Source organism: Mixophyes fleayi, chromosome 5 (assembly GCF_038048845.1).
Source record: "Mixophyes fleayi isolate aMixFle1 chromosome 5, aMixFle1.hap1, whole genome shotgun sequence".
NCBI classification, from domain to species: domain Eukaryota; kingdom Metazoa; phylum Chordata; class Amphibia; order Anura; family Limnodynastidae; genus Mixophyes; species Mixophyes fleayi.
In genome coordinates, this window is record NC_134406.1 from 199,392,883 (window position 1) to 199,409,858 (window position 16,976).

At 33.6% G+C, this 16,976-nt stretch overlaps 1 protein-coding gene across 2 annotated transcripts in view; it reads left to right on the forward strand.

The window, feature by feature from the left end:
* Positions 1-8,902, forward strand: part of LOC142158895 (cadherin-19-like) — a 96,796-nt gene extending 87,894 nt beyond the window's left edge. For both annotated transcript variants that reach the window (XM_075213254.1, XM_075213252.1), the window contains exons 10-12: positions 1,508-1,625; positions 4,560-4,808; positions 7,074-8,902. In XM_075213254.1, the coding sequence (XP_075069355.1) occupies positions 1,508-1,625; positions 4,560-4,808; positions 7,074-7,486 (780 nt within the window). In that variant the 3' untranslated portion in view covers positions 7,487-8,902. The remainder of the gene's footprint in view (positions 1-1,507; positions 1,626-4,559; positions 4,809-7,073) is intronic.
* Positions 8,903-16,976: the final 8,074 nt, after the last annotated feature.

The following is a 16,976-nucleotide window of genomic DNA, read 5'->3' on the forward strand; positions in this document are numbered from 1 at the left end:
CCAGTTCAAATCATTAAAATATCATCAATATGGGCAGCACAGTGACTTAGTGGTTAGCACTTTTGCCTCAAAGCACTGGATTCATGAGTTTGATTCCTGACCATGGTCTTATTTGTGTGAAGTTTGTATGTTCTCCTGTGTTTGCGTGGGTTTCTTTAGGTGCTCCAGGTAATTGGCTGCAATCAAATTGACGTGTGTGTTAGGAAATTTAGACTGTAAGCTCCAATGGGGCAGGGACTGATGTGAGTGAGTTCTCTGTAAAGTGCTACGGAATTAGTGGCGTTATATAAATAGCTGCTCATGATGATGAAGAATATAACTGTAGTATGATCAGGGCCTGGTGTTATAGGAGGTTAGGAAATTATTTCCAAGTTGTGTCATAAAAAGATTTGCACATTGTGGAGTAAAATCACTTTCCATAATAACTCCCCTCTATTGCAAATATTTATGGTGGCTAAATGACAAGTAGTTAACATGAATTCATAGGCATCACTATACATAAGGGAAGGTTATTCTGATTTAGAAACTCTTTGCTTGCTGCAATATCATCCTAGTGTGGAATGTTGTTATAATAGTGTATAATGATTTTACATTCATAGTTTCCACAATGGTACAGTCAGCCAATGGCCCAAAAGTCACCAGCTTGTTTAGTAAGACAGTGTTGTTTATTAAGTAGCTGGCTGTGTGTTAAGGGTCATTCCTGAAAGCTTCCAATGCTTTCTTTTACGGTTATACAGCTATTACATGTATCTCCTTTATCTTACAGGTGACAAGGTATCCCCTTTATTTAAACTTCTTTGTTGAAAACATATCAGTATAATTTGGAAAATCTGTAAGGCTGCAAGGAATTTAATGTTGCTTAAAAAGTATTTTAAATCAATAGCAATTTTAAACCATAGTCACTGCAATTTGACAAAAGAATGCAATGTCTTGCTGTTTTCATGTGATGGAAAAGAGGTGAAAAGCGTAAATGTCATGCTTTCCTAAACATTTTTGCTTGCAAAATGACTCATTTAAAATGTTGGTGCTTTATCAGGAAGAGTACAGTATAATACAGATGTTACCAATAAAATGACAGAAAAAAAAACATATAAACTATATTCCAGTTATGTTGATACCACATGGTATATCCATTCAACTATCCATTATGCATGGTTTTTCCATTGAAAACAGAATTGTAATTTTTTCTGATCAATTTGCTAGAGCACTCAAATGATTTTCAAACATTAGATTACACATACACAGTTCTATATTGGGCAGCCCATGGATTGCATTATCCTTTTTCAGTGATTTAAAATTATTGTTTGTACATTGCATGTTATAAAAAAAGAAATGTATAATTGCAGCATTCATGCTATTTTACCTAGCAAATCCATATTTTCGATTACCTTACTTTAATTAGTACTTTAGATGCATTTCGGTTCTGAGGATTACCTAATTACCTGTATTGTGCTAAGTTTATAATATTTCTACAAAAAAACATTAACATATTGGCATTTGTTTTCAGCATGTAGAGACCATAAGTGCAGTAGATAAAGATGAACCTACACTCAGCCTTCCATTCTCCTTTATTTTACCTCCTGAAGACACAAGCAATGCAAACTTTACTGTCATAGACAATGGAGGTAATGTTCTTCATCTACTTCTAAATATGTAACTGTGTAATATGTCACATTGTTGTTTTTTTTGCCGTTCCAGCTCTGTAGCATCAGATAATATAATTTGGATTAAATTACTGTACCTTTCTTTACACGGGTGTTATCTTAAAATGCATTAAATGGAGAAGTTTTGGTTTGAATAGGGAAGAAAATGTAATACCGTCAGAGTGGCATCTGATTGGTAAGGACTAGTTCCCCTTTCTTCAAAGCTCTCAGGAAGGAAGCTGTGAAATCTAAGCATTTATCACACAATAGGTGTAAAGCCCTAATAATCTGACTATATGTAAATATGGTATTTATTAATGAAAACAAAATATCAGCAATATACATTTACTTACGTTATCCGTTTTCATGTTTAGGTATTTTATGTAAATTTGATTTGTAATACAAGAATGTGTACTGAGACATTAAGGTTTGTTCATGTGGTGTGAACTGTGCAATAGTACTGTAACACATTTCAGCTTATCAGATATTTGCCTTCATCAGTCTTTCTTGCATTACACCAATACAGTAGTATTGGTTGCTATGGGATAAGAATTAATATATGTTTTGTAACATTTTATTTAAAAAGAAACACTTTGTTAATGTAAGGGTTAAGGATAAAAAAGACTGAGTTTCTCTACTGATGTGGAATAACGCTATTCTGCTGGTTAAACCTCCCCATCAAAGATGACATGAATAGATCAACTTTTTTTTACAAATTAATTGCAGTAAAAATACTTTTCTTTTTGTTACTGCAGAGGACAATAGTGGTTGCACTGATTAAACTTCTACTGAATTGTTACAAGAGTCTCTAAATATACCTTATAAGGCTGTTAATATAGTTAAAATGTAGATGATATAACACTTTCTATGAAGCTCTATTAAACACTGGTGCATGAGGGATAGATAGATAGATAGATAGATAGATAGATAGATAGATAGATAAAAAGCAGTCATTCTATTTCATGTTTGATGAACTCAAGTGAAAGCTTCTTAACTGTAGCAGTTACTCAAACTGAAAGTTACAATATTCTAGTAGAGCCAACATCTAACTAAGCATAGTCTTCTATAAATATTCAGATTTCACTACTACAAACCTTGATATAAACATAAATATATCAAAAACATATTATGTTAAACACATTTCATTACACACACAAATGGAGTACTGCTGTAGTGCATACAAACTTTGATTGCATTTAGACAGGTAATATATTTATTTTGTGATCCATAATGAATAATTAATGATATACATAAGCCTCATGGTGTAGTGTACTGTGTATTTTTTGTCCCAGGTTCTACAATGATTTAATCTCCTGTTTAATAATTTGTTAGCCAGAGCACATTTATGTTATCAATCTTTATCCTGCATACCAGTGTGTACCCATTTCTGAAATGGTGTAGATAGAACAATGTATAGTCCATTATACAATCAGAATGTTCATAGCAGCACATAGTTTCAGGACATGTGTGCTGATCTAGTGTGAGATGGTGACCTGTCCATTTATGTGGTAATGTTAGTGAGAGAGGTGGAGCCAGGTTCCCAGATAGTACATATTAAAGCTCATTTTAAACTGACATGGAAAGACTGTTTGATTGAAAGCACTTCTCTATGAAACAGTTCTTGCATCCAACATGTTAGACATTTAAAATATCCTAGGTTGGACTAAACATCCTGTGTCAAATATATTCCCAACATTCTAATTCAATTCCAACACATTTATAGCAAGTGAATCAAAAGAGAAAATAAAGTAATGTATGTTAACTAAATGGATTAAGGAATATGAGTTAATTATAAACCCACAGAGTTTTTTAAAATCATTTAGAACATCACGCAACTGTTTTTTGTGCTAATTTTCCTCTTTTACCATGAAGAAATTACCAGATCATGGTGTCATTGCAGTGGTGGCAATACTTTCCGAACACTTCCTTTACGTTTTTTTTCAACTTTATATTAAATATAATGCATGTGTACAATGATGTACATGTATGGTAAAGTAATTTAAGTACTCCCATAAACAAAATCCATGGTTGCGCTAAGCAAGAGGGTAGACATAGAAATATGAAAAACTTGGAATGACATTAGAATTTTTATTTCAAAGTGAAACCAAATGAAAAATTAAAACATATGGTCATTTAATTATGTGATTTTTAATACATTTGATTTATTGATTTCTCTTATACTGTGCTATTTTGTAGGTTTTTTAGATGGTAACTGCCTTTTATTTATCATTTGTATAATTATTTTTTGTTACATCTCTAATTGTAATAATTAACTAAATATTATTATCTACTCATCTGGCCACTTAGTATATTCCTATAGTCACCAGTTCAAGATATGAATCCAAATTTACCATACATAAAATTAATTTTTGTGTATTCTTTTTTTTGGGGGGAGAGGGGGTCACATTTTTAAAAATGTTTCTAAAATTATTCCATATTTTATATTTTCTATACATTTTAATAAGATGAATGTTGTCCAAATTTAATATGCTAACATTTCTTTTTGACTAATCTTGTGGATGAATATATCTCCTCTGAAAGCCAAATTGAAGTCTTTATCACAATTTTGATGCATTCCAATCCATTATTCTATTATGTTGTAAGATGAACTATCACTGGAGGAAAGGTTGCATAATTATGAGACAATCACTGATTGAGGCAGAGAAGGACATAGACAGTACAGTACTACTTTATAATTTGTTTCAAAGATGATGTTGTGTCAGGAAATCTGCAATGACAATGTACTTGTGAATGAAAGCGAATACATAATTAATTTAGTATTGTTATACATTTTTTATTTACATCAAGTTGGCAAGTAATATAACATACATTATACATTTATGTGAACTTTTTATTAGTTACATGTGTGCTTTCACTTTCTACAAAATAGTTTTTGCTTTTCTAATTTTCTTTCAGATAACACGGCTACCGTTTTGGCAGTACGAGATGGATATAGTTATCAAGAGACTCCACTATTTTATTTACCAATTATAATAAGTGACAATGGGACCCCTGCACTCAGCAGCACCAACACACTAACCATTAAAGTGTGTGACTGTGGCACTGATAACAACAAGGAGTCTTGTAGGCAAGGAGGATTTTTTTTTAAGTTTTTGAACTCCGGAGCATTTATTGCAATTTCAGTTTTTACCTTTTTAATTTTAGGTAATTTATACATTGTTTTATACACAAATAAATCTGTGAATTCCATCCCATCATTTTACAATATATCACTGTATTGTGCTGAAAATATTTGTTAAAAGGTCAAAAACATGACCTATTTTCAACAAAACCCGTCTCTTTAGGTAACATTTTCTTTTAGGATGAATTATTTAAACTGCAAATGTATATTGTTATCAATAAGCTCCATCAAACTACATATTCAGTTTTTTATCTGCCGTCTGCCTGTTTTTAGATTTTATAATTGAAAAGTGTGACGTCATTAGAAGGACAGGGTGTAGGGCAGAGAGGTGCATTTATTGTCTACTTTTCCGTTCCTATAATAAAATTTAATTATAGTTAATATAATTATGAAAACAGAAGACATGCTATTTTCATATACATGTATTGAACTTTGAGGTGCATTTCATATTAACCTATACTTTTCTTCCTGTTCCCTGACATTAACAGAGTGGGTGGACAAAGTTTAAGCAGAGAATGACTTGATCTGATTAGAAGTTTATAGATACTTTATTGGTCCCATCTTATTAGTGATGCAACTCCTTGTCCAGTAATCTGAACTAACCAAAACTGACTAACTCACATTGCCATAAATATTAAGGGACGGTTATATAAAAAGCCACAATGTAAAAAAAAACTACAAATCATAATGTTTTACTGTCTAAATTATTGCAAATGTGTTACATTTAAAAAACATGCCTGTTTGCAAAGCTTGATTACCATAAGCACATGATAAGTCTCAAAATTTGCCCATTCATCACCATATTTATTTATTTAACCCTCACGGAACAGTTATTCCTTTTGCTTGCTGTGTTCCATTCAAAATTTTGGTGTCACACTTAAATACTATTCATGTGCACAAAAACCAAATCACAAGTAATACTAATTACATTGGATATTTGCTATTCAAGGTTGTGCTTGTACTTCCCATCAGAAATTACTCTTATAATTTAATTTGTTTATTCTTCACATATAAGTTAGTCAGAAAATATATATTAGACATGCATACAACCTTAATTTAACAATACAATTATAATAAATGCTAATGATGTAATCAACACTATTTCAACAACTGATTTGTTTTCTTTGTACAAATGCAACTTTTTATATTGTTATGGCATTCGATCAATGGACTGCATTACCATGCTGTCATTTATCAGTAATGGTTAAATACATGTTTTATAATCTCTTCCTGTTATATCTTTAAAATGTGCAATGAGTGACATTCATATTGCCAGAGGTGTTAAAACATCTGAAGCCAAACCAATCAAAATAAGTTTTAGTAGTGACCTGTTGATGGATCTTACACAGTCTACCAAAATCAAATATGCATGATCTGCTAACCCCTAATCATCTTCATTATTATTTTTTATGTTATCAAATTCCATAACGCTAATCCAGAAATCTGGTTATAATCAAGGATTTCAAATTCTGGCACAACCATACAAATATAAAAACCAGAGAGAAAATAAGCCTGCACTCAGTATAGCCCATATTATATATGGTACCGTCTGCATGACAATATAAATGCCCATATATGTATACAAAACAAAAAGACAGTATGCATCTAGGAAAATTAAAGCATGAGGTATTAGTACACATTTTGATCAAAACATTTAAGTCTGTATCCCAGCGTCAAGGGCGTCTCATTACATGCAGGTCCTACACTGACCTATATATAATATATATAACAACTGTCTTTGTTTTGTATACATATACCGAGCACAGGTTTATTTTTTCTCTGGTTTTGTCTCAAAATATTGTCTTATGTAGTCATAGCAGCTGTCTATTAAGCCTATTTAAGGCTTATTTGGGTGTGGCTTACAAGTTAGCCCTTGCTAGATGCAAGCCCCTATACCTGAGAGGTGATTGCATCTGAGTTTAACTGCATTTTAAAGGTGTTTTAAAGCATACAGGTCAGTATAGTTTGAAATAAAATTTAAACCTGTTATCAACTACCTGCCATAAAATTCAACGGTTATCTTTTGGAATCTTTGCCACATGCAATTGGATAGTCATAAGTGTTTTATGGAAAGTTATATTAATATTATGTAATATTATGCATAATGGCACTTTAAAAAGTTTATCTATACCAGAAATAACTATTTTTCATATTAAGCAAGAAGCTTCCACTAAAATAAAGTATAGAAGTACAAAGGTACTCTACAGAAAATACTAGAAATTAATGTATTTATGATAAATGACACATTAGTTGCATTCAATTGATTTATGTCTTCTATCTTTAACTAGTGTTGGCTTTACTTTTGCACATGAAATTCCAGAAGAATCATGTTGCCCTGACCGAGAAAGGAGAAGACTTAAAAGAGAACATTGTCAAGTATGATGATGAAGGAGGGGGAGAAGAGGACACGGAAGCTTTTGATATGATAGGACTCAGACATCACACAGTGATGCGAGAACATAAAACCAAACGGACTATAAGAACTGATATTCAAAGTATGTATAGATTGTCATTGGGTCTAGGACCTGATGTTGCTATTTTTAGAGAATACCTTTCAGAAAAATTAGAAGAAGCAAATACAGACCCAAGTATTCTTCCATTAGACTCTCTTCATAGCTATGCTTTTGAGGGAACAGGTTCAACTTCTGGATCACTTAGTTCTATAGAGTCAAGTGGTTCAAATATTGGTCCATACTTCTAAAAAAATCTGACCAGGTGTCACAGTTTGAAATGTATGTAGATGTGCTACAAATACAACATTTTTGTAAAAGACAATTACAGTACAATATATAGTACATGACTTTAAAAATAAATGCTACAGTGAAAGAAGGTCATATGTTACTAAAAATGACCTGTAAAGTCTTTTTACTAAACTTCTGAATTAGCTCCAATGGTTCATTTTAAAAAATGATTTGTAATATAAAGTTATTATTTATATTTTTGACAAATTGGTAAATTAATTTGTTACTTTTTCAAATAAAAGTAATTTAGAAATACATGTACAGGTTATAAAATATTTTAGAATGTAAACTTGTTGCCTTATTACTACTGTTATACTGTTTCTATTAGGGATAGATTTCCTGAAATGCATGTTAAGTGTTGTTTAATTTTTCATCATATAATATGTAAAGTTGAATTTCATCTAGTTGGACATACAATGTTAAAACAATCTGTAAAATATACCATGCATATGACTGCAACATTTGAATTAACCATTTAAAGACTTAAAGAGTATATAAAATCTGAATTACCCATTTAGATGACATGCTAGTATTCACATGGAATAACTTTTTATTTCTTTTTTTTAGTGAAATATGAAATTTCTTTTGGTAGCATAGTGGAGTAAATATATTTATATTTTAAGCACATTGTGGATGGAAAACCTGAGAAAGTAAAAAAAAAAAAATCACCATCAGTGAGAACTTTGTTGCAGTACTTTAGCACAGAAGGGAAAATTCCTACCTACCCAACAGGGCACAGATCTACAATAGAATAGAAGGGAATGGTTAAATGTCCATTTAAGAATATGTTAATTCCATTTTTATCATTGAGTTTAACCCAGCGAGTCAATACAGTAGCAGCCCATACAAAAACAAATTCTACTACAAATTTACAAAAGGCTCAAACATTTGTTTCCTGTCTTCAAGCCATTCAACCATATGAGTATCCAATAGCAATGTTATTTCTTTGAAGTACCGGTATTATATAGACAAGTTGCATATATGCAGTTATCTTCAAATCTTGCTGTATTTAGCTTTCATTGAATACTACTTGACTTCTCCATCATTAATCATATGACACACATAGGTGGGGTCTGTTTACTATGTCTACATTTATAGAATGATCTGAATATGAATGGTTCATTACACCAAAAGCCAATTTAACCTCTAGGGAAAATACACTAACCTATGCATGTTTAGTAGAGTTTTAGCTTTTTCTTTTTAATAGAAACAAACCGCTTGATTCAGATGCAACAAATATGATTTAAAAAATACATAACGTAAAATACATTTATAAACCATTTAGATATGTACTCAAATTATTTACACAGAAATCTTTATTTTTACTATTTAAAAAAAGAAAGATAAAAGCTTTAATATATTGCTTTCTTTTGCAATGTGACAAAGTGATAGTTGGTACATTTGGTTTATATCCTTATAGAAGAAACTGTGAATGTTTACTATAATATGTACGGAAACATTTAGTATTATAGTGAAAGAAAGTTAATTTGGTTAATTTACTTTATATAACTTCCTTGTAAATACTCTGAATAATGACAATTTTGATGTATTTATTTTATATCCAACAGAGTGCTAGAATAGGGTTACACATAAATCTTGAATAAAATTGACAGTAAATCACAAATAAGTAAAGAAGCATACTACATACAATAAACCACATCCTAAGAAATACATAATACAGATTATATATATATATATATATATATATATATATAAATATATATATATGCTGCAACAGAAGACAGGCAGGGCGCCTCATAGTGTAAAATCAAAATATAAACACTTGGAAGTGTATTAGCATGCGTACCATAATATTTGGTAAGTAGATCTTATCATGTACTGGGACATCCTTAGTAGTTGTACCTCCGGACCTCAGTTCAATGCAGAAAAATGCGGAACATAGTGTAATACTGTATATATTATAAAACACACCACGTGTGAGAATGGTAACACCACAATGTGTCCCAGCCACATATAGTGAAAAGGGTGTTTTTAACCCCAAAGAGGAGAGCCCCTTCACATAAAATCACCAAAGATAAAAATGCAATCTGTGTACCAGAGTCCCTGGAGAAGACGGCACTCTCCAACTCAGTAGCTAAACCAGGATTCCTTTAGTTTAAACTTGTGTTCCACAACCAGCAGTTCCCCCAAATGGCGGCAAAATAGAATTGGAGAAAATGCAATGTAGTATATAGATTGATTTAATAAACAAGGTAATAAAACAACTTACATCGGGTATAGGAAACAGCATAGAAATAGCAACCAATCTCAACGCGTTTCGTCTGGATCAATCCAGACTTCCTCAGGAGCAATTTAAGCAATCTGGTTATTTATGGACCGGATCCGCCATATTGGCACATGCGCACACCCCGCCCTTCAGTGCGCAGGCGCGATAACCGCAACCAACTTTATTAGTACTCACAAAGATTGAACATACAGCATACCAATGCGCCTTATGTCCGGAGCTTGTGAATAAATTAAACTATACAGAACTTATGAATATATTAAGCAGTACAATCCAAATAGGAGAATATTGCACACAAAAACTCTAATTAAACAATGACATGACAATTAAACACATAAAACACCAATCTAGTAGAATATAAGGTATAACAACCTAGCCATTGTGTTTATAAAGGTGAAGTTTCAATGCATAACAATTATACATATAAAATAGTTCCCTTCTAATTATTAAGTGCAACAACGAGACAATTGTATTCATGTATAAAGTGTGACAGTATAGATGGAGCATATAAAACAACCAATTAATGTCTAATCTAGACAATGTGATTTATAAAAGTGCGGATTAGCAACTACAATCAAATACATATATGTAATATACCTCAAGATGAACTATAGCTCATCTAAATCATACAAAATGTATGAATATTATACATCAATCCTATACTTATTAAAAATCTTATGACTATAATGATAAAAATACCATAAAAATATCTAAAAAAAAATACCTTAGAAAACATGTATATAAGGGGAGGAAGGGAAAAATGTTTATAGAAAAGGAGCTATTTCATAATTCTCATTTAAACCAACCGGGGTCATAGTTCCCACCTCAAAAATTCAAAACATTTCCCTTTGGGAAAGTTTTCTTAGTAAATCACCCCCCTTGGACCTAATTGTACATGTTCCAGGGCCATAAAAGTAAGGCTTTTTGGATCACTATTGTGTTTATGAATAAAATGTCTGGATACCGAATGGCTTTCCATACGGTTTTTGATATCCCGAATGTGTTCTTGGATTCGCACTTTAAGGGGACATTTAGTCTTCCCTATGTACTTCAATTTACAGGAACATTCAAGCATATATATTACTGACGTCGTTAGACAATCCATACGATGCCTGATACTAAATTTTTTACTGTTATCATAATTAAAGAAATGAGTCTTGACAGGATTTATATATTTGCAAACGTTGCAATGATTGCATCTTACAGAACCATTTGTATTGATATGAAAACTGGAGAGTTTTTGAACATTAGGCTCTTTTTCAAGTCTACTTGGGGCTAGTACATCTTTTAGACTATGGCTTTTTCTGAAAAATCACCACCGGTTTATTCAGAAGGATTTTAAATAATATTGGATCCCTATGTAAAATACTCCAATGTTTATTAAGAGTGGACCTTATTCTGTCCTCACCACTATTGTACTCTGTGATGAAAGGTATCATATCGTTCTTAGTGGGTCTTATTGCATATTGTAAAATTTCAATTCTATTCTTTTCGTTAATCCTCTTAGTAGCATCCTCTAATAATTTTGTAGGGTACCCCCTCTCTTGAAATCTCCCTGTATATATTGTTAGTTGTTCTTTGAAATCGGTTTCCCTCCTCTTTGGGGTTAAAAACACCCTTTTCACTATATGTGGCTGGGACACATTGTGGTGTTACCATTCTCACACGTGGTGTGTTTTATAATATATACAGTATTACACTATGTTTCCACATTTTTCTGCATTGAACTGAGGTCCGGAGGTACAACTACTAAGTTTTATCTTGGACTGGTTCAATATTGTATTCTCTCATTTGAGGTGATAATTAGCTCTGAGTTATCTGTCTTTTATACTATATATATATATATATATATATATATATATATATATATATACATACATATATATATATATATATACATACATACATATCTATATATATCTATATATATATATATATATATATATATATATATATATATATACATACATATATATATATATATATATATATATATATATATTGTTATTGATGAATAACTTAATGTGTTGTGAAATCTGTTAACAATATAATATAGTTCTAACATAGCAGTATGAAGGTGAGTTTTTACATTGCTTAACACCTTTAATGACTAATGGTGTTTTGTACCCCTTAATTTTCATAACTTTTTGCATTATATTTTACTCAAAGTATTTATTTTTAAATAAAAAATATATTGTTCTAATATATTGTTTTAAAAAGTGCACTTACCACCATAACTTAAGCTTCATTGGAGGACTAGACATAGCTTGGTGTCCTGTTGCATTCTGGTGCAAGAATTATGCTGCAGGATCATGTTTGCAATGAGCACAGTAACACAAGACTTTAATAATAGTCTACCACTAGTTATGTCCATACTCACTCCTGGCTGGCTGAAAGTTATAAATAGTTTGGCGCTCTTGACAACAGGGACAAGTCTGCTATACAGCTATGTATTGCCTGTTATTCTGTCAATTTCATTAAGTTGTAATGGAATGGTAAAAATTAATTATACAACTGGAAGGTGAATCTATTATAACTGAATCAAATATTAACAGATAAACTATATACAATTGAATCAAGTTTAATATTTGCCATTGCATACTTAAGTCTTCTTAACTACTACCCTGAATAAATGTGGGATAATACTTACCTAAGTAAAATATAAGGACGATAGATGTTAGATGATAGATGTTTAGGAGTTTCATGAATATATAGAGGCACAACACTACAATAGGGCAAAGGTTCTCTGTAGTCGATGCTATTATATTTCAAAATATTGGGTTTGCTATTTCTTATAATACATATATTGCAGTTCTTTATAAAGAAAACAAACATACCTTTATTATGATTTTATTAAATAATGCTTTGGTATTCTTATTTTTTTAAGTGAAAGAAATGAAAACTGTTCTTGAACTCTGTTTATTTCACAGTCGTATAACCGCTGGTTTTCATAACTTAAGAAATAAATCAATAGTGGAGGGTTTTTCTTTTTTTTATACAAGTTTCTACCACACATGTATCATGATTTTTTTCTCTTTAGATTAATGCACTAATGTTTTAATTTTTTCATTAAAATTATTTTTACTAAATATTTTTAACATTTCTTTCATTGTTTATCTAGCGCTTTCTTTGCTTATGCCAAATTTAAGATCTTGACCTATATTTTTAAGATTCATAGTCTTTAATGAAACAGAAATAAACATAATATTTTTTATAGCTACTCATTTTTGTTATGATGTAATAATAATAATCTCTTATAAAAAAAATGATACTCTGAAGCCCTAGTGACATATAGCATTTAATGGGAATCACAGGTTCTCCTATGGGAAACACTGATTTCAGCATGCTCAGACACTTCATCTTCAAAAAGACTGAAAACAATAATTTTAGAATTTAATTGTGTGACTAGGAAAACATATTTTGCAACTGATAAGTTCTTAACTCAATTTCTATTTCAAATTTTAATTTCAAGTTCAAAGCTTGCATCTTGCAGTTATAATACACTAAAATATGTCACACACCAGGCTCTCAGGTTCTGTCACTTACCTCTTCACTGCCTTTCCAAGTTGTCCCTTTCGTCCTGTCGGCCAATATCTGGTTCAGTTCCAAATATTAGCTTCTGAGTTGAAGTGGAATGATGAGGCCCTGATTGCCTGATTGCAGCCTTCTGGAGTGGCTTGTCCGATAAAAATAAGGATGAGCTATCTACTCGTGTTCTGCCTTCTACACTTGAACTTATTTCTCTATGTACTAAAGTTGATTTACACTTTTGGGAACGTTCCCTGGAGAAAGGAAGGGGTGAAACGGTTAAGCCACATCACCAATTTCGGTCCCGGCAGTCCTCACCGCCAAACGATGAGCCCATGCAATTGAACCACTCTCGTTTAACCAAAGAGGAGCGTCAGAGATGCCAACTGGCCAACATATGCCTTTACTGTCCAACTCCAGGACACTTACTTGATTCCTGCCACAAGCGTCCATGAAACTCCCACTCCTAACTGTTGATGGAGAAGCTAGTGTAGGAGTAGTCAATTCTTCTCCACAAAAATCTGATTGTGTAACAACAATCACTCTTGAACATGCTAGTGAATCAAGAACCTCTCAGCTCTTCTAGATTCTGGTGCTGCTGGAAACTTCATTACTGCCACAGTGGTTCAAGAGTTGCGGTTACCCACAGGGTCGTTACCTCGACCTTTCTACATCATGGCAGTGGATGGAAATTGCATCTCAAAAAGTATTTTCACCCACCTGGCTCATGTTCTGAAGATTAGAGTGAGGGTTCTGCACTCAGAATTGTTTAAGCTTATCATTCCAAAAGCTTCACATTCCTTAGTCCTAGGTTTACTTTTGCTCCGGTTACATAACCCCCAGATTGATTGGACAATGTCTCAGATTACATCCTGGGGTATATCTTGTAAGGGCTCCTGCCTACAGTGTGTCATACCTCTTCGAACCACAGTCTCCTTTGGTCAAAAGTTCCACCCTTACCTTACACTGACTTCTCAGATGTCTTCAGTAAAGCTGCTGCTGACTCCTTACCACCACATATAGAGTGGGATTGTCCAATCGATTTGATGTAAGGGAAGACACCCCCTAAAGGGCTTATCTATCCGCTCTCTCTTCATAAGACTAAATCAATGTCTGAATACACTCAGGAAAACCTTGAGAAGGGTTTTATCCGACCATCTTCCTCACCTGTCGGAGCAGGTTTCTTTTTTGTGAAGAAAAAAGAAGACGGTCTCCGCCCCTGCATTGACTATTGAGGTTTGAATGATATTACCATCAAAAATCGCTATCCTTTGCCCCTAATCAAGGAATTGTTTGATCGTGTCAGAGGAGCCACAATTGTCACCAAATTAGATTTAAGAGGGACTTACAATTTAATTTGAATTTGTGCAGGGGACGAATGGAAGACCACTTTTAACACTCGTGATGATCACTACGAATACTTAGTCATGCCATTTGGATTGAGTAATGCCCCAGTGGTATTCCAGCATTAATGTCAATAAAATTTTCCGTGACCTCCTCTATAAAACAGTTGTCATCTACCTGGACGACATCTTTATCTTCTCCAGTAATCTGGAATGACATTGTGCTCATGTCAATGAGGTTGTTTTACGACTCTGTACCAACCGGCTCTTTTGTAAATTGGAGAAATGCATCTTTGAAGTTCCACCCATCTCCTTCTTAGGTTATATTTATTTCTGGTACTGACTTACAGATGGACCCAGAGAAGCTCAAGGCGATTCTCAACTGGCCTCTTCCAACCACTCTTAAGGCGGTCCAATGCTTTCTGGATTTCGCAAACTATTACAGAAAATTCATAAAAAATGTCTCCATTCATGTGGCTCCTATCACAGCCCTTACCAAATAGGAGTCTGATCCCTCCAATTGGTCTGAAGAAGCTAAAGCAGCATTTCATTGCACTAAACTACTCTTCGTTTCCGCTCCAGTTCTTCACCAGCCTGACTTAGCCTGACCTTTCATCCTGGAAATGGATGCCTCTGCAGTAGGTATAGGTCAGGGGCTGTCTGGCAGACTTTAGCCCAGGGGCAAGCACATCACACTGGCCCATAAGTAGCAGCTCATCCTTAAAGGGTGGTTTTCGGCACAATATATATTTATCAAGAGGCTATTTTAGTGTTGCTTAACCCAGCTTTACTTTATTATTATAAACGATAAATCTGAAATAATGAAAATAAATAATGCAACAAAAAGCAAACCTCACATAATATTGCATTTTATTTTATATGTTCCTTCTCCCTATTTTTTTCTGCACATACCTCTCTGATTATAATGGGATTATAATGGGATTTATCAAAATGCAAAAAGCCTGTTTGCTTTAAAAATCTGATGTTTTTGCCAGCAAAAGGATTGTTTTTGCTTCGCCCTATATACGAATAGAGTTATTATTTGTTTTAGTATTAACCTAAAACAAATAATGTGATAGGTGGTACTGGGAAGAGCACTCGCTGTCAATCTGACACCCTGGCCTAGATCTGGATTAAGGCTCTGGGGGGCCTGGGCACTTTAGACAGAGGCCCCAATAATGTAACATGGTTATCATTTTAGGCAAATGTTATACAATACACAGGCCACCAAGTAATAGAGACTTGGGCCGGTTCATGCACCGGCCCAAAGTGGAAAATTTCTGTCCGGACCGGGGGACATGTGCTCCCCTGCCCCTACTGTAGGTGGGCCTTGTTCTATTCCAGGTTTGACTTCAAAGTAACCTACCAGCCAGGATCACAGAATTGTAAGGCCGACGTTCTTTCTTGTTCCATGGTTCAAGATAAGGATCATTGCCTCACCCAAAAAATCATCAATTCTGTGTCCTTTTCTACCACCAATATTGTTCCTACCCCGCCTCTGGGAAAAGTTTTCGTAGCTCCAGCACTTCGCAAGATATTGCCTCATTGGGCTCATGCTTCCCAGTTTTCCAGACATGCTGGAGTTCAGAAGACTTTCAAATTTCTCCAAAGATCCTATTAGTGGCCTACTCTCAAGCAGGACATCTATGAATTCAGGTGTGCCCAACATAAAATATCTCTCCAGACACCTACCGGCCAACTTCAACCATTGTCAATTCCTCACAAACCCTGGACTCATCTATCTATGGACTTCATTACTGATCTAACAGTTTCTAATGGGTTCAACGCCATCTGGGTTGTAGTTGACAGGTTCTCCAAGATGGCCCATTTTGTCCCTCTCAGGAGATTTTCAGGCTTCATGGCTTGACTTCAGCAATAATCTTCAATCGTGGGGTCCAGTTCGTGGCCAAGTTCTGGCGGTCTTTATGTTCAGCTCTTCAACTAAAGCTTGAGTTTTCATCTGCTTATCACCCCCAAACAAATGGCCTTACTGAAAGGGTGAATCAGGATTTAGAAACTTTTCTTTGCATATTTAGCTCATCTTAAATCAGTACCACTCCTCCTATGGGTTTGTACCCTTTTTTTAGTCTATGATCTTCATCCCAGAATACCTGAGTTCCAGCCTTTTCTTTCTGCCATTGTACCTGCAGCTGATAACACCTTAAGTCAGTTCTCTAAAATATGGAAGGAAGTTCATTCTTCCCTGTTAAAGGCTTCCTCCAATTGCAAAAAATTTGCAGATCGCAAAAGTTGAGCAATACCCAGTCTCAAACCAGGGGATAGAGTCTGGCTCTCCACTCGCAACCTGAGGCATAAGGTACCTTCCATGAAATT